Source organism: Apium graveolens, chromosome 8 (assembly GCF_009905375.1).
Source record: "Apium graveolens cultivar Ventura chromosome 8, ASM990537v1, whole genome shotgun sequence".
NCBI classification, from domain to species: Eukaryota; Viridiplantae; Streptophyta; class Magnoliopsida; order Apiales; family Apiaceae; genus Apium; species Apium graveolens.
The window spans coordinates 89,320,560-89,340,647 of record NC_133654.1 but is presented as its reverse complement, the minus strand read 5'-3'; the positions used below and the strand labels follow the sequence as shown (position 1 = coordinate 89,340,647).

The 20,088-nt window shown below is 35.3% G+C and overlaps 1 protein-coding gene across 6 annotated transcripts; it reads right to left on the bottom strand.

Annotated features, from left to right (window-relative positions):
* Positions 1-1,791: 1,791 nt before the first annotated feature.
* Positions 1,792-11,091, bottom strand: LOC141677323 (pentatricopeptide repeat-containing protein At4g21705, mitochondrial). 6 transcript variants are annotated; one of them, XR_012557381.1, is made up of 5 exons: positions 10,723-11,091; positions 3,940-5,172; positions 3,059-3,216; positions 2,030-2,071; positions 1,792-1,863 (listed from the first exon to the last, which is right to left on the bottom strand). XR_012557381.1 is itself a non-coding variant. In XM_074483202.1 (3 exons), the coding sequence occupies exons 1-3, from the start codon at positions 10,966-10,968 to the stop codon at positions 3,205-3,207; spliced, it is 1,491 nt and encodes a 496-aa protein (XP_074339303.1). In that variant the 5' UTR covers positions 10,969-11,091; the 3' UTR covers positions 1,792-3,204. The 6 variants fall into 6 exon arrangements, 3 of the variants coding, with proteins under 3 accessions (XP_074339303.1, XP_074339304.1, XP_074339302.1); XR_012557380.1 differs by having other exon boundaries at positions 2,030-3,216; XR_012557379.1 differs by having other exon boundaries at positions 1,792-2,071.
* Positions 11,092-20,088: the final 8,997 nt, after the last annotated feature.

Sequence of the window (20,088 nt, the reverse complement as noted above, 5' to 3'; positions counted from 1 at the left end):
AATAATCTCAACGTCATTATAAAACTGACTCATAACTCATCCTTTTATTAGTATACAGATAGAATATCTCTGATATTTTTTGAATTTAATGTTTGATACAGTAACATTGTCATTTTCAGATTAACTAACGTATTAAATTTATTTGTTAAAAATAAATTTAATTATATAGAGTTGAAAAAAAATAAGAATTTAATATATATAGGCAAATATGATTAACTTTTAGATATCTAATTATAAGTTGTTAATATTTAATAATAAACGATAACATATATAAAATCATTAATATTGATGACCGATGTTATTAAATATGACAACTATTAGTATTTATTGATAAGGAGTAATAATGATTTAGTTGTAACTAATACATGACATTAAATTTGACAATTATTTGTATTTATTAATAAGAGGTAATTTAGTAATTTTAAAAGAAATAAAATGTCTTATCCAATCCCCGATTTACTCTACTATATATAATAAATGAGATACGGGAATGAGAATAATGGGTATGAGAATGAGGTTAATGAGAATGAAATGATATTCCAAAAACTAAGCAGGGGATAATTTACTAGTTTAATGGGAATGAACATTAAATTGTTAATTCAACACTTATAGATGGATTTGAGTTTTTGATTCCTTTAACCTACTCATTAAACATGAACCAGACTCAACTAGGGAACAACGACTACCCTAGTTGAGTCCAGACGAATTCTATGTATCAGGTAGTTTCTTCATAATATATTTTTATTTTAACTAAATAAGTAGAATTGTTAATTTCCTTCGTCTCTATAGATGAGAGAAAACATTAACTTAATTTTTCTACCCTCAAAAACCAATTTGTTTGAGTTGCTTAACATGTTATCCGGACTTGACTAGATTTTTCGGATTTACAACCTAGCTGAATTGACATTCTCTAACATGTGGAGATGGAATAGAAACAATTGCAGAATTGATCGAGTGAACATGCTCCGACATGATAATTGTAAATTATGTACCAAAAGTAGATGGTAAGTACACTCAAGTATTAAAACAACTAGGGATTTTAGGTTGAAAGAACAAGAACTAGTGTGAATATAGTTAGTTGTCTGGAACAACAGAAACTTATATCAAATTTAATAGTTTATGAAATGAGAAACCATTGTGTTGCTGTTACCGTAAAATTGTTAATATTAATAATTATAGGTTTCTTATTTCATATCTTTATCATACCTAAAATGTGGTTTGAAAGTAACATGAATTTTACTATTTTTCATAATACTTTTGATACGATACGATGACCATGACCAGAATTCCTTATTCTAATCTTATTTTGATTTCTTCATATACATCAAATTTCAATCTCCTGTGCTATTCTGGTAATGTTACTACATTAAATATACACTATATTATACAAGCAATTGCTTGGGGCAAGTGCAATCACCATTATAGAGCTGCATGCTTTTTTTAGAAACAATCAAGCACTCATGCTGCAGCCTCATTAATTTCATAAATACAAATTTATACGAAATTCGCCATCATTTAGGGTGGACCATAGAAATAGAACGAAATACGAGCACCTTTAACATCAGATAACATGATGGAGGCTAAGGGCTCAAATCTGCCACTTAGTTCAAAAACCCTCTTAAAAAAAACTCTGATTAAGATATTGATTCCAATTACAGGGCAACAATTATTTTTTACCCGATCTTGATTGAGACTATACTTGTATATACCACTAAGAATATAACATGAAACTTGCATTCTGACAGTTGCAACATTAACTACTGACAAAAAATACAAAATCAAAAGCATCGGGAATTTAACTGTTCATAATAGATAAGAAAAGTCTACATGATCATGAAGGACAAGAAAACGTGGACTGGCACCCTATTAAAAAACAAAATCAATAAGAGGGGTTTACCACATACTGATGTTTATATTTACATAAAAAGACATGAAGTTGTTATTGACACAGGCAGGCATAAAACAAAGACAACAATGAAATATTGTAATTTAGCATTCACATACATAGAGAGCCTGGCAGAATGCATACCTTTAACTTGTTTTAAATCTGTACAGGCCAGATGAATCTCATCTACAATAAAGAAAGTCAGAAAGCAATCCAAACTTTGGAATATCAACTAAATACTACAAAGGGTAAAGACTTAAAAATAGGAAAACAACTTGGCAAAAAAAGAAAAAAAAATAGGACAATAATACTCAAAAGAGAAGACACTGATTGTTCTACAATTGCAGATTTCCTAGAGCACAAGATGAATGATGTCATTAATAAATCACAATATGCCCTTCAAAACGCACTCTAGATCCCTACGTTCTGCCTAAACGGCTTTTTCTTAACGATGACATGTGTCCATAAGTTCTCCTTGACAGGTACGTGAATGTACTACTACCCCTGTTCACTTAAATGCTAGAAGTATATAATTTATTAATTTCAAGAGAGATTGTTTCAATAAATTTATTTACAACTCCAATATTGAGACAGAAGAGATGACTATTTATCCCGGTCTTTCTTATCCTTATTATTATCAGACTTCGAACAAAATTTGCTTCCCCGTCAATCATTACTCTCTTTGCATTCTCCTAATTCAATACCAAACAAATTGCCTACTTGCGCCAATAATTACTTCCTGCCTCTCCACCCTTTAACTACAGTGTTCCAAAATTCCTAAAAGATGAAGAAGATTATGTACAAATTACTGGCTAAAAGTTAATAGCATATCTACAGCCATCTGAAAGAATTTATTTACGGTGCTTTCATATGAGTTTCTCTCATTTCTAGATCAGCAAGTTTATTACTAGTGGTTTTACTTCCCTATCTGTTAGCACAACAGGAGGGTCAGAATTTCCTAAACTTAGAACGATAATGAAATGGCACAACCAATTGGCGATATAAATGAAGTAAGATATTTTCCTGACCAGATAACCACAGTAGCCTCCTTATGCAAGACAGATTCAAAATAGATGCAGCATTACCCAATTCAGTTATAGGACTTCCAGAGTATGCTAATGCAGTAATGCAAAACCATAGAAACAAAAAACTTACATAAACTCAAAGTATTACCTTGTTTTAAGAATCTGTAGCTCTAAATCTTTTAGTTATTAATGTGAACAGAGGGATGGGCGTCTGTAGCTGTAGCTTGAAAATGATCAGGAAACATATATTCTCATAGGCCCATAAATTTCAAAGCGGAATTTCACTTGGATTTATTATAAGTTAAACTGCAATTAAAAATCAAACATTTTCAATTTGCAGGTAATATTTTGTAATTCAAAACCAAATATAAAACCAATCACTGAAAGACTCTCCTATTACTGATCTTAAGATTCAGGATGAAATTTAACAGAACAGTCCGATTAACCAAATTTACTTCATATCTATACTTCACAAGAAGTATAGACAATAAAAGACTTCAACTACTCTCAAGTAAAATTAATAAAGTATATAGAGTCTACCAGTACAAAGTTACCCCCTCTACTGATGATAATGAAGTTAAAGGCAGTTCGACATGCATATCTTGTCAACAAATATGTAAACGTTTGAATATATCATTATTTCTTTTTAATGATCATTATCAATTTGCCAGGCTGAACTTTACCATAGTCTGAATTATAATTCACTTCGTATTTTGCAATACTGTATCATCCCCCGTGCCTTCGCTATCTAGTGGGAAAATATAGTGTATATTGACTCACCTAAAAATTTATAATTAAAAATACACACTGTTATTGGATACCACAGAAAAAGATTTGCAGATATCAATTACATTGAGAAGCTAAGAGAAAAAAATAAGCTCTCTAAAGTTAAATTTCAATCATTAACTGGATTACATTCAACAAAAAAGCTAACTAATAAGAAAGTATCTACACACATGCCAACTAGCACCAGAGAATTGCAATAGCTAGCACATAACGGCACAGTTGCTCTTAGCTATTAATTTTTACCTGCTCCATGTTTTTAAACTTTTCCGTTTCTTCATTCTCAGGTATAGTATCAGCTTTCATCCTATTTAGAATTCCATCCACTTCTTTACCATCTCTTATATATGATTTCATCAAGGCATGATACATTTGTCTGTCGACTGGGACAACATTTCTTAACGAGGCAATTAAACTTTCAACATCTTCTGCACTGCCTTTCTCGCCTAATGAATTCATAAGAATGGTAATGGACTTGTTATTCGGCTTCCATCTTTTGCTTTCAGCATGTAAAGATATAGCTGCTTTAAAACAATAGAGAGCCTTCTCCATCTCATTATTTTCTACAAACCCTACTGCGACTCTTTCCCAACTTGCTGGTGTTGCAGTCCTCTGTTTATCCATCAACTTTTGAAGCATTCCTCTGGCTTTATCATACAATCTTGCATTACAATACCCAATAATTAAAGCATTTTGCACTCGAAAATCATAGCAGTTTCCAGATGCTTCCCATTCTTCAATTAGTTCTTCAGCTTTGGTAAACTCACTAAGCTTTGATAGAGTATCCATCATGACAATATAATCCTTATTAATACACCTCTTACAAGCACTCTTCATAAGATCCCATATTCTAAAGACATCCGAAGTATTTCCTAAGCGTGCATGGAGTGTAATCAGATTGTTATGACCAAAACCATTTTTGTTATCCAGAAATGCTTCAGCTTTTTTTAGAGCAATATTCGCCTTATCTCTCAGGCCTGCTGTTATAAAATGATTCCCAACAGTTGCATAAGCAACCCAGTCCATGACAATGTGGGGCTGGCTTTCCATTTCCTTCAAGATTCTTTCCATTCCCTCAAAATCCGACATTACTCCATAGGAATTAATACATATTTTATAGCTGAAGATGTCAGGTGTTATACCATCCTTCTTCATATCCATTAGGACTTCATAAGTCTTCTCATATTGTCCGGCAGTAGTATAGAGAGACATAATATCATTGTAAGCGAGAGGTGATAAGGCAACACCCAACTCCTTCATTTTCTGTAGATGTGACAGGGCCTTGTCTGTTTGACGCTGTCGCACATAACAATGCAGAAGAGCACCATATGTCTTATCAATTTTATCCTGCTCCTTCAAGCTCATGAAGTACCTTTCCGCATTGACAAATCCATGAACTTTACCAATTAGGTCTAAATGGATTGCATGTTCAGTTGGAGTGAATACACAAACACGTCTGGTATTCATCCATTCAGAAACCTTCAAGAAAAGACATCACTCAGAAATTACACGACTTAACATGTTGATGTATAATTTAGTTACATATAAAGCAAAAATAAAATGAACCATACCAGAATATGCAAACCCCCCACATTAGTTCTACAAATCACTCCCCCAAATATAAATCCAAAACCCAAAACATCAAATAACAGATAGAACATAATTCACTAGGTACTTGACATCGTATAAATCTAAATTTCAAATTTGACATCATCGCATCACCTAGCCCTTATTTTCACAAAACCCCCAATCTGATAGAAACAGAAATGAAAGTGTTTATCTATTCAGAGAATGCAAACAATGTATATCAGTTTGTTACATCACCCACACAGAGAATAAGCCACTACTTATATTCTATTTACTGAACAGATCTATAATATCCTAACTAACTCTTGCTGAGCTGGAGGAAGACTGAACTGTTGCTGAGCTGTCTTATCTCTACTGAGAGTCAGAAATAGGAGCTAGAGTAACATCCCCCTGCAAGTGAGGTGTAGAAAAGGAATCAGAAACACCTAACTTGGAAAGAAGATAAAGAAGCTGAGAGGAAGCCAAGGATTTAGTGAAGACATCAGCTGGTTGATCTACAGAAGCAATATGCTGAGTTGCTATCAAACCTTGCTGCATTTTCTGATGAACCAAGTGGCAATCAATCTCAATGTGTTTGGTTCGTTCATGAAACACAGGGTTTGATGCTATGTACAAAGCAGACTTATTGTCACAAAATAGATGAATGGGAGTAAGATTAGTGAACTGCATTTCAGACAACAGAGAAACAATCCAGTATAGTTCACAGTATGTATCAGCAAGTGATCTGTACTCGGCCTCAGCAGAGGAACGCGACACAATACCCTGTTTCTTACATTTCCAGGAAATAAGAGAATCCCCCAGTAAAACACAAAAACCAGTGAGAGACAGACGAGTCGCAGGGCAACTAGCCCAATCTGCATCACAATAAGCAGTAATGGACAGATGAGAAGCTGAAGAGAATAGCAGCCCCTGGAAACATGTACCCTTGATGTACTTAACAACCTTTAATGCAGCAAGCCAGTGAGACTCGCGGAGGGAGTTCATGAACTGACCTAACACATGTACAGGATAAGATAAATATGGACGTGTAATAGTCAGATAGATAAGGCGCCCAACCAAACGCCTATAAGCAGTAACATCTTTGAAGAATGCAGTAGTAACATCACCTAACAAAGTATGATGTTGATTCATGGGAATGCAGGAGGCTCTAGCATCCAAGAGCCCACAATCTTTAACAATATCCATCATGTATTTATGCTGATTAAGACAGATACCTTGACTAGACCTGTGTAACTCAAGACCAAGGAAATAATGAATAGACCCCAAATCTTTGATTTTGAATTTAGTAGTCAGAAATTGAATCACCTCATCAAGTAACTTGACATTATTTCCAGTAAGTAACATATCATCCACATAAATCAGCATATAAGCAACAGAATTATCCCACTGAACACGAAACAAACTAGCATCACTGACCATTTGGACAAAGCCAAAGGATTTAAGAGCCTGAGACAGAGCTAGAAACCACTGGCGGGGGGCTTGCTTAAGTCCATAAATGGACTTCAGTAATCGACAAACCAGACGTTGATCTGGAAACTGAGACAGTAGATTAGCTAGCGGATGATAACCAGGTGGCAACGCCATATACACCTCCTCATCTAAAAGGCCATGAAGAAAAGCATTCGTGACATCGAGCTGCTTGATATACCAGTTATGTTTAGCAGCTAAAGTTAACAATAAACGAAGAGTAGACATCTTGGCAACCGGAGCAAATGTCTCAAAGTAATCTAACCCAGCTGTTTGAGTAAACCCCTTTGCAACAAGGCGAGCCTTGTAATGATCTACATCCCCATTAGCAAGATACTTGACCTTATATAACCACTTACAACCCACTATCTTCTTACCAGGTGGTAATGGTTCAATTGACCAAGTGTGATTGGCTTCCAGAGCAGCCAACTCAACACTCATAGCTTCACACCAAACATATTGTTTTACAGCCTGTTTATACGTAGAGGGTTAGGAAACTTTTTGAGAAGAAGGCATTAACACCACTGCAGATGCATCAAAAGGCATATCAGCCACATATGTAGGTAAGGTAATATGAGCATTGAGGTGAATGTGGTTGCATAAATGGGTTGGAAGACCAGTATAGTCAGAGAATTTTGATGGCAACTGTCTGACACGAGTAGATCTAGGAAGAGTTGCTGTATCACTGGTGGATTGTGGTGGTAAGACTGATGGTGAAAAAACAACAGGAATAGCAGAAGTATCAAGAGTTGGATGATCAGCTGGAGTAACTGGAGGGGTAGTAGAGGAAGAATTGGAAGGATGAGAAGGAAGAAAGAGTGGATCACAGTCCACAAATGAATCAGTATGAGGAAAAAGATGAGACAAAGTTGGAGTAACAGTTTTAAATGGAAAAATGGTCTCATAAAACTTCACATCCCGAGAGATAAATGTGGCCTTAGTTTGTAAATCAAGAATTTTAAAACCTTTAGTAGCAAACGGATAGCCAATAAAAATCCCCTTTATTGCTCGAGAAGCAAATTTATCAGTTGGATGAGGCATCACATGAGCATAACAGAGACAGCCAAACACTCGTAAACCATGAAAATCTGGTGGAGAACGGAACAATACCTCATAAGGAGTAACACCATTCAGTAGCAAGGAGGGAGTCCTGTTAATAACATGAGCTGCAGTCAAAAAGCAATCTCCCCAGAAAATAATGGGAAGAGATGACTGAAACCTCAAAGCACGAGCGACATTGAGCAATGTTCTGCGTTTACGCTCAACCAAACCATTTTGTTGAGGTGTATAAACACATGTGGTCTGGTGAACAATACCTTTAGCTGCAAAACATGTAGCCATAGCTTTATTGAGAAATTCTGTACCATTGTCAGAGCGAACGACCTTGACCTTGGTAGAGAATTGAGTGTCAACATAAAGAAAGAAATCTGTAATCAGTTTCACAACCTGAGACTTATCAGACAACAAAGAAACCCAAGTAGCCTTTGACTTATCATCAACTATAGTCAAAAACATAGTACATGTACCATGAGTTTTGTGTTTGTATGGCCCCCATAAATCGATGTGCACCAAGTCAAATATAGCTGCAGTTATGGAAGAACTAGTGGGAAATGGTTGTCGAGTATGTTTGGCTAATAGACAACTGTCACAAGGAGTCAAATCATGAGTGATTCCATCAAATGGTAATAGTTTTAACACTTGAGTAGGAGCATGCCCAAGCCTGTTGTGCTAGAGTAGAGTATTAAGTACAGTAGACGCACTAAGAACATGCTGACTGGCATGAAGGCACAGTTGATTCTTACTCAACAGATAAAGACCATTGGATTCCTTGCCTATTTCAAGAGTTGTAGACCAATTTTCAGCTTTTATAGCACACCCTTTAGAAGTAAATACCGCCTCACACTTAGAATCTTTAAGAAGCTTGGAAATAGACAAAAGATTATAGGCAAACTCTGGAACACAAAGTACATTCTGCAACTCAATATCAGGACTCAGACAGATAGAGCCTTGATAAATGACATCTGCAGTTGCACCATTTGGTAAGTGCAATTTTGAAGAAACAGGTGCAGATTTATCCAACAACTGCACATAAGGAGTTATGTGGTCTGTAGCCCCTGTATCCAATATCCACATATCAGCATTATAAATTTGAGTTGGATGCACATTATTTGCAAGATGCATGCTAACACCAGCAAACTGATTGCTATTTATAGCTGAATACCAGTTGGAAGACTGACTATCAGCATTTGCAGATCCAGTATTCATTGATTGTTGCAGCAATTGAATAAGCTGCTTACAATGACCATCTGTTAGAGTGATAGACTCTGCAAAAGAAGGCTTAGCAACATCACTAGTTGTAGAGGGTTTATCCTGATCAATCTCTACACTAGTCACATTTGCAGCTGAGATTGGTTTGCCAACACCATAGGTCAGTCTTGGTCGAGGTTTAGGCTTACCATACAACTTATGCCAAGAAGGAAAGCCATGAATACAATAACACTTATCTTTAGTATGTCCTGGCATACGACAGAAATCACATATCACTTGTTCTCTGGACTCTATAACTCTCTTACCACCTCTGCCATTTCGAGAACCAACAGATTTAACAGACATAGCTATAGAATCATTCACTGTTGATGAGATATTAGCTAATGATCTCTGATTTTCCTATTGTAGCAACAAAGAGTAACACTGACTTAGCGAAGGTAATAGTTTCATGAGTAAAATCTGACCGCAAATACTGGTAAACTGATCAGTCAATCCCATCAGAAACTGAGCTAATTGAATGTCTTGATCATACAAATCAAGTTTAGAATTCACAGTACAAGTACACAGAGTACAAACACATCTAGGTTTAACACTGATACAATTTAATTCATCATGAAGAGCACGAAATTTAGAGAAATAACTCGCAATTGACATAGTTCCCTGATTTAAATGAGAAATCTCAGATCGTAACTGAAAAAGCTTTGGAACATTGCTGTGTGAATATCGTACTTGAAGATCAGTCCAAATATCAAATGCAGATTTCATATAAACAATGCTAATACGAATATCAATTGAAACTGAATTGAGAATCCAAGACGTTACCATATTGTTACAACGCATCCAATGAGCAAGTAATCCTGAATTGTTTGGAGGTTTAGGACATGATCCATCAACAAAACCTAACTTTAACTTGGACGATAGCGCTATTTCCATGGATCTGTTCCACTGGTTGTAGTTATTTTCATTCAGGATTAATGATATGAGCTGCATACCTGGATTATCAGATGGATGAAGATAGTATGGACGATTAACATCCATACTTGTAATTGAAGATGATGAAGTAGATCCAGTTGCAACAGAAGAGTATGAAGCAGACGTCATAACGAAGTATAGAGATTAACAAATTTACAGAATTTGAAGAATAAACTGATGATCAGAACTTCATTAATGGAAGCAAATTGGAGCATATAGCTCTGATACCATGATAGAAACAGAAAAGAAAGTGTTTATCTATTCAGAGAATGCAAACAATGTATATCAGTTTGTTACATCACCCACACAGAGAATAAGCCACTACTTATATTCTATTTACTGAACAGATCTATAATATCCTAACTAACTCTTGCTGAGCTGGAGGAAGACTGAGCTGTTGCTGAGCTGTCTTATCTCTACTGAGAGTCAGAAATAGGAGCTAGAGTAACACAATCTAATACGATCATCATCTATCAAACAGCTGCATTGTGTAACTATGTCTTAACTTGAAGATTCTAGTACAATGTTTAGCATATAAAGATTTTCATCTTGCAACTAATTAGTACTTATATGCAAACTCTATATCAATTTCGAAAACAAAACAAACAGGCGCAAAATTGAGCACTTACAATGAAAATTTAAAAATCTTGCAGCTAATTATAATAATTCGATTACAATTCACACAACACTATGTAAATACATCATATATAGATACAAAAAGTAAAATGTGTGAACCTGAAGGGCCTGAGAATAACGTTTTCGCCTGCGAAAATCGAGAATAATACGTTGAAGCTCAGCAAATCTAAGCTTATTACCCTTTTGAATCCAATTATCAAGCTCAGGAGTTAAATCAAGATTAGGGTTTCCAAGTGGACTGATTTTGGTGTAGAGTGTTTCTTTTTTAACTCTGTTTGTGTAATAAAATCTTTGGGTTATGTGATTACGGAGATTTGAGATTAGGGTTTGGTTGATTCTTGACATTTTTCAAGTGATCTGTAAATTTGGGTGATGATTTTTGTTCAATACAAGCTCTTTTTCAGTGGCTTTTAGCTGGGGTTTAGAGCTTTGTTTAACTACAAGGGGGTTTGCCAAAATAATTTGATTTCCGAGAATCTCCAGAAAAATTGTCTCAATTTTTTTCAGATATACATTTAGTAGAAAATTAATTATCGTAATGAAAAATTAAATATTTTGCTATTTTGAAATAAATTAAGAAAAATGACGAGATTTTTTTTTAAGAAAATGTATTCAGGTTTTGAAAATGAGAAAACATTTTACTGAAAATCATCACTTTTATATTAAAATGTTTAAAAACATTTTTTAATGATTTTGTGTAGTAAGCTAACAAATTGTATTTTTTAATAAATTCTAGCCTATAATCCGATGCACGATTTTTTTCAAATAATTATTACTTCTGTTTTGGAATAAAAACCAGAGTGCGTTCGTAATTAATGTTAGGATCTGTGAGGTTCGAGTTTTAATGATTGCTCTCACGTTCGATAGGTACGGTCCTTACAAGATGCCTACGTATCTCTGCGTAGTAGAGAATCAAGCCAAAAACGTAGTTCTAGGTTGAGTGGTAAAGCCATTTATATAGAGGTGAGTCTAGGGTTAGATTTGTCTGTGACGGCCTCAACCCCGGGGTCTGGAGTTGACGTCACCAACAATAATAACAATTATAAATCAATCTAAAACATAACTACGACCCCTTTATCAAGACCTTTTCCAGGTTTAAGTATGACTTAGGTTGCTCAACTAACACAACTCATTTTACCTTATACAATCCTGACCACTAATTCAATGCAGCAACTCAACAGACCTCATCTGTTCATCCTGACCACTAATTCAATGCAGCAACTCAACAGACCTCATCTGGTCTGAACACAACTACCTCAGAGGAACCTAACACGAAAGGAGCTGGAACTTTGCCCTGACTACCGCGCAAGAGTCTCCTAGGCATCTGCAATGCATATAAAATATTCTGCAAGGGTGAGCAATTAAGTCTCCCACTTAGATGGCGATTATGAGTCCTTTAAGGGAAGAAACTTGTTAGGTAATGAATACAACACAGAGGGGTGAATGTGTTTTGGATATTTTTAAGACTTTTTGAATGTTTGTTGCTTGGTTAACAAAGCAGATTAGAAATTCAGTAGTATTATTTTAACTGAAATAAAACAGTGCACACAATATTTCAAAACTCACTTAATTTTGTATTAAAATCAAGCTAGTGTTTTGCTACAAATCCTGGGTTTTTTGTAAGTAAAGAACTCAGCTTCTTACTTGAGAGAGTTACAAGAAAAACTAGATCTGTTTGATACTATTAAAAGTAAAGGACTAGTGTTTATTTTATAGATTAGTAAACACAGGTTTACACAGCATGCAATAAGATATACTAACCCTAGTTTAAGTTATCTCTAAAACTTTCCATTTCTGGCCAATATCTTTGCAAATCGTGTATGTCTGTGACTTTCCATTGTCAGTTAATCTTGACCTTTGATCTTACACTCTTCAAACTGCTTTTGTAGATTTTTCAATCTAAGTGATTAGATCGTTTGTTGATTGATAATTTTGAATATTTAACTCGTCTGCATTCTGTACTTGAAAAGTATGTCGAGATCTCCAGTTTGCATAATAGAGAACTAACATCTCGATAAGTATAATGGCTTATTGAGATCTCTTAGCTCTCTACAAGTGTTTTGACTTGTCGAGGTCTCTGAGTTAGCTATAAGTGAACTTGACTTGTCGAGGTCTCTGAGTTCTCTATAAGTGAACTTGACTTGTCGAGATCTCTGAGTTCTCTATAAGTGGACTTGACTTGTCGAGGTCTCTGAAACTTTGCATGTTGAAATGACTTGTCGATATCTTTGAGATCTCTATATGCAAAGTGACTTGTTGATATCTTCAATCTTCATATCTTCATTTGACTTGTCGATATCTCTGGGACTTCTCGATAAGTCAATTTAAACTTCTCGATAAGTCATTCTGGAGTTCTCGAATGACTTCTCTATATGACTTGATCTGTGACTTGTATATATCTTGACTTAGAAATTTTTTCCTAAAACAGATTTATTCAACTCCAAACTTCTTCACAATTTCTCTGAGACATGATCTTCTTGATCATCTTCCAGAGTTTATTCTTAGGCTTGAGACTGTTCACAGAAAAATACTCCAGTCTAATCTATGACATTTTTACAGACTCAAGTAATACAGTACAAAATACAAATTTTGATTATTATACAACTAATTCTTAGGGTTGTCAATTTGATTTAGACTTGTTATGATACAGGCATGTCTTGCACAACAATCTCCCCCAATTTGTGAGAAGATTGCTTATCACAAATTCATGCCTTGTAACAAGACTAGCCTTAAGTTACAATGAATACATGCAGATTGACAGATTAATAAATACAACTTTTAATGCACAGATAAATTACATGAGTTCAATGAGTACATTCATCACACAAATTTCTCATAGTCTGTTTCTTGTCTAATGAGGTCCTTTAAATTTACAAGTACTTGCAATTCCTTTATGATTTGTGTCCCTCTTACAGCTTCCACAAGCTTGAGCCAATTATCTAATGAATAACTATTCAAGTAATTTACTCTGAATCTTGGAAATCTGCCAATTCTTCTGTTTAGAAAATGTCCATCCTTGGATATTCTGCTCATCTCTTTTGCCTTGAGTTCCTCAGATCTTTGCTCAAATATTTCTATCTCTTCAATATATTTCTTTTCCTTCTCCTCTCTTTCATCCTTTTCTTTTGCCCTTCTTTCTTCCCTTACTATCAACCATACACCCAAAACAAGTCTCCATGCCACTGTATTTGTATCCTTGTCCTTCAGTAAGCTAATCACCCTCTTAATTTTCGTGGTTGAAAATGATTCCATTAAATCCTGCCAAGTAAAGCATAGGAACCATCCTGATAATAGATTCTGACTTCCATTAATAATACAACCCAAACTTTGACTATTTTTTCAGATAATCGTTGAAAGTAGTCATCAACTATGATGCACCAGTTTAGAGGTAGAAAAATATTTTGATTCAAACAGTTCCAGATAGCCCTCCCAGTAACTTGCAGTTTCTTTGATTTTCTTCCAATAAACTTGTAATGAGTTTTAATTGGTGGCTTGAAAGAAGGTAGGTTTGAGATTTTCTTTAGAGTTGTTTGGATGAAGGTGATTGGTATTTTTTGTATGGTGTTTGCAGTATGTTTGTACAAGAACTTAGTCTTAGATGTTAGAGGTGGTAAAGTGTTTGAGTTTGTTGGCTTAGGGGTTTAGGTTTGTTGGATTTGAATTAGTAGGGCATTTTTCTTGGTTCCTGAACCATCCTCCTTCTTCTTTCTTCTTCTTTCATCACCCGTTTTCTCATCATTTCCCTTTTTCTTAACATCTCTTTTCTTCTCATCTTCTTTGCTTCCTGGAGGATTGACTTGGATTTGAGCCAAAGGGTTTTTGATCATCTTTCTTATGCTCATCATCATCCAAGTCATCCTTATTGATTTATGTTTTATGCAACTTGGCTTCAGGATCTATCAAATATCTCCCCAACAGCTTGATCATGTCTTCATCTTCAATAATCTTGTACTGCTTAGTCTTCAAGTCTGTCTCCAATACCAACAACAATAATATAATTCAAATCACTAATTATACATAACCACGACCCCTTACTAAGACCTTTTCCAGGTTTAAGTATGATTTAGGTTACAATTATTACAAAACCGACTCACAGCAAACCATCTTGATGCAACTAACTTAATACAGCAACTCAATAGACCATCCTTGGTCCAACACAACTGCCTCAGAGGAGCCTGACACAGAAGGAACTGGAACTCTACCCCGACTATCACGAAAGAATCTCCTAGGCATCTGCAATACATATATAAAGTATTCTGCAAGGGTGAGCAATCAATTGCTCAGCAGTACCACTATATGAGTAACAAGTAAAATGATTTAAAATAAAACAGTGATAGGAACAGAATTCATAACTTGTTAGAAAACGAGTAAACATGTATAAACCTGATATCAAAACTAGCATGCTCTGTAAAACAAAATCAACAGTCGTGTGTTGTGCATAAATACCATAATTTAATTTTTAGCATGTTATTTTCATTTCCAAATCTTCTGTTCCAATACAGGAACCACAAAATCATTTATCCTGTTACGGGGACCTAAAACCATTTGTTCCGTTACTGGAACCTCAATCATTTGTTCCGTTACTGGAACCACAAAACCACAATCAGATATGTATTGGATGTTATCTAGGGACGGCTGATCAGGCCTCCACACAAATTATCTACGATAGTTGACCAGGCTATCACATAAAATGTCTAGAAAAGCTGATCGGGCATTCACACAAATTAACCGGATCTGCAGAGACTAGCTAGGTCTCTGATTAACTATGTTGGACTAATCGGTTATGTAATGCGCGCAACCGAATTAGCCACTTACGCAACGTTATCCAATATCTGATTTGTTTTATCCAGTTTCAAAATCACTTTTACCTATATCTTGTTAAAATCAATTCTGTCACAGCACAATATTCAAAATCTCTTTTCATTTTAATCACATTTTAGAGATAGGTACTTTTAGAAGTTACTTTTCCCCAAAAATATATTTAAACAATATTTTCAAATACAGGGGATATGTAACTTAAAACGTTTCCATTCCATTACGAGAATAAAACAACAGCCATTCATATATACTGAACCATAAAAGAATGGTCAGGGGTACTTGCCTTGTAGATCTTTACAACTAATAACGATTGACCTTGGACTGACTTGGACGCTCAGCTTTATCGCCTTACTAGCACACTATCTTGGATCCGACTTTGACACTCAGGTCCTTCGCTTGGAACCTTGTTGAGCTTGTCGACTGATCACCAGGTTATCTTTGGTTCGATAACAATTTTTGAGTCCTTCGACTAGAACCTACAGAGTCGAAATACCCTACGTTAGACGACCAGGTATACTTGACATATCCTCGTTAACAACCTACTCATTCGATATCAAATCCCGACTCATAATTATACATATTATAATAACACACACAACATTTAGGGTTCACGCATTCATAATTCAGTTCAATATTCAAAACTTGGTTCGACGATCATTTTCAGAAAATACATGTTAGATATATTTGATAATGTCACGACTAATGTGATTTATGTTTAGTTTACAGATCTCACTTAAACAGGACAAATCAGTACTTAACTGAAATCAGCACTTATACTGAAGTCAGAACTTAAGTCATCAGTACTTAAGGTTCAGAAGATATTTATCAGAAGATAATATCAGGACTTAAAGGAAACGTTCAGATAAGGAAGGCAGCTGATTCACAAGAAGAGAAGATCGAGACAAACATAAGAAGAGATATGCATGAAGAAGGAATTCTATAAAGAATAGAATACTTGGAAGAAAAGATATCTGACTGATATATTTTAGGAAGCAGAATTATATTCTATATCAATTAGCGATTATCTTGTAACTGTGTAGTATATAAACACAGACATAGGGTTTACACTATAAGTGTTATCACAATCGAGAAGATTATTCATTGTAACCCTAGCAGCTCTCGTGATATTTGTTCATCACTGAGAGAGAACAGTTCCATACTATAACAGAGTTTATTATTTTGAATAAAGTTTGTTTTCTGTTACTTGAGTTATTAAAGTTCGATTTGATTGTGCTATACACTGTATTCACCCCCCTCTACAGTGTGTGTGACCTAACAAGTGGTATCAGAACCTATTTGTTAACACACAAACAGTTTAAGATCCAAAAACAATCATGTTTGAAGTAGAAACTCCAACTAAGCCCACCAAAGCTAAAGAACCTCCAAAGACACAAATTCAAACCCGATATGAAACTATTAGAGTTCCCATATTGAGACCATCTGAATATGCCATATGGAAGGTGAGGATGACCATGTTTCTGGAAGCTACAGATCCAGAATATCTTGATAGAATCAAGGAAGGGCCTCACAAACCAACCAAGCTCGCTGTTGTAGTTGTAGGTGAAGCAGCAAAGTCTGTACCAAAGGAAAAGAGTGATTACACTGCTGAAGATATCGCATCAATTGCTAAGGATGCTAAGGTACGACACTTACTGCATAGTGCTATTGATAATGTAATGTCAAACAGGGTAATAAACTGCAAGACTGCAAAGGAGATATGGGATGCCTTGGAAACAAGATGTCATGGAATGGATACGATTAAGAAGAACAGGAAGACAATACTCACTCAAGAGTATGAACACTTTGACTCAAAGGCTAATGAGTAATTGACTGATTTATATGATATATTTGTCAAACTCTTGAATGATTTGTCACTGGTTAATAAGGAGTATGATCTTGAAGATTCAAACCTTAAATTCCTGTTAGCTCTTCCTGAATGCTAGGATTTGAAGGCAACAACAATAAGAGACAACTATGATCTTGATGAAACAACTCTTGATGAAATTTATGGAATGCTCAAAACTCATGAACTTGAGATGGAACAAAGAAGCAAGAGGAAAGGAGGAAAGTCAAGGACAGTTGCTCTTAAGGCTGAAGAAGAATCCCCCAAGGCAGCTACCTCAAGGAAAGACAAGGGTAAGGCTCTCTTCACAAAGTCTGATACTGAGTCATCAAGTTCTGAAAGTGATGATGACTCAGAATCTGAAAGCTTGCCTGAGACGGATGTTGATGAAGAGATGATGAAGCTGTGTGCTCTTATGGTGAAAGGAATCACAAAGATTGCATACAGAAAGTTCAGGAAGGGAAAGAAGTTTTCCAGGAAAGCCGCAAGTTCTGATAAGAAGAATTTTAGAAAATCTGAGGGCAGAGGAGGAAAGTCTGACAGAGGAGATTATACAAATGTCAAATGCTACAACTGTGGTGAGAAATGCCACATATCTCCTGATTGCAAGAAAGTGAAGAGTGACAAAGGCAAGGCTCTTGTCACAAAGAAGAAAAGCTGGACAGACACCTCAGATTCTGAAAGTGAGGAGAATTATGCCTTGATGGCAAATACTGATAAGGCAAGTGCTGAAGCAGTTCTGAAGCTGCTGAATTAAAGGTACCTCAAACTACTTATGCCTTTCATACTGATGATATTAATGAGTTGAGAAGATATCTTAAAACCATGTTCATTAGTTATAGAAATCAAACTTTAACATGTGAAAGATTAACTTCTGAAAATCTTGCTTGCAAAAAGAGGAATGATTATTTAGAATAAGAGTTAGTCATGTTCCATCAAACTCAGAAAGATAGAGATGATGCTTTCTATGTTAGGGATGAAGTACTTAAAATGAATGAATCTCTAAAAGCTGAGTTAGAAAAGGAAATAGAGATTATCAGGACTTGGACTAACTCTGGCAGAACAACTCAGAATTTTTTAAGTAGTGAAAACTGGAAAGAGGGCTTAGGTTATGGAGAGGATAAGAATGATAAAGGAACTGTAGATATTAAGCCTATAGTTGTTATTCAAAAATCTAAGTTAAAGCCTGTTAAGTTTGTAGCTGTAAAGTTTGATAATGAGAAATCAGAAATTAAAAAGGAATTAACTTCTGACAAACTAAAACAGGAAAATACAACTGAAGTAAACGTAGGCTTAATGACTAAGAAGCAACTTAAACATAAGCTGAAAGACGTTAAAAATGCAAACAAGGTAAAGCCACCTAGGAAAAATAGGAATGGAAAGGAAGGTGTGAATAAAAGCAATAATTATAAGCCTGTTCCTGATGCTTCTAGGAAAACGTGTCATAACTGTGGAAGTTCTAACCATCTGGCTTCTTTTTGCAGGAAGAATAAGAACATAAACTCCTTACCTTCAAAGTCAGGAGTTAAGAGTCAGTCTGTTAGATATAAGCCACAAAATCCTTGTTTTCATTGTGGTATTTTATGGCATTCCATTTATACTTGTAAGGAATATCATAGTTTGTACTATGATTATTATCAAATAAAACCTTCTTTAAAGAAAGTTACCATTGTTCCTTCTAGTGTAAGTTCTGATTCAAAGTCTGATAGTGTAAATTATGATAAGAAAATTGTTAACATAAACTCTGACACTAAATCCGCTGCAAATGTTAACAGACTTAATAAGGCCAAAGGATCCAAGCATGTCTGGGTCCTTAAAACTAATCATTAGTGGTCTTTGTGATTGCAGGGCAACAGGAAAAACATCCTAGTTCTGGACAGTGGATGTTCAGGACATATGACTGGAAATAAAGCCCTACTATCAGACTTTGTGGAGAAGGCTGACCCAAGTGTTTCTTATGGAGATGGCAACATTGGAAAAACATTGGGATATGGCAATATCAATCTTGGGAATATCATCATTAAAGAAGTAGTTCTGGTCTCAGGACTTAAACACAATCTGCTGAGTGTTAGTCAAATCTGTGACAGAGGTTATCATGTGGATTTCTTTGAAGAACACTGTGAAGTTGTAAGTAAATCTACAGGCAAAGTTGTTCTGAAAGGATACAGGCGTGGTAACATCTATGAAGCCAAGCTTTTAACAAGTACTGATGGTTCTGCAATCTGTCTGATGAGTAGAACATCAATTGAAGAAAGCTGGAATTGGCACAAGAAACTCTCTCATTTAAATTTCAACAATATAAATGAGTTGGTCAAGAAAGATCTTGTGAGAGGACTGCCAAAGTCAGTATTTGCTCCTGATGGCATTTGTGATTCTTGTCAGAAGGCCAAACAAAGGAAATCTTCATTCAAGAGCAAGACTGAATCATCAATTCTTGAGCCTTATCACCTACTACATGTTGATCTATTTGGTCCAGTAAATGTCATGTCTATTGCAAAGAAGAAATCTGATATGGTCATAGTGGATGAGTTCACCAGATACACATGGGTGTATTTCTTGCACACAAAAAGTGAAACTGCATCTCTTTTGATTGATCATGTCAAGCAACTGGATAAATTGGTCAAAGACTCAGTGAATATAATAAGAAGTGATAATGGTACTGAGTTCAAGAATTTGAAAATGGAAGAGTTCTGCAAAAACCATGGAATCAAGTAAGAATTCTCTGCTCCTGGAACTCCACAGCAAAATGGAGTTGTTGAAAGAAAGAATAGAACTCTTATTGAAGCTACACGAACAATGCTTGA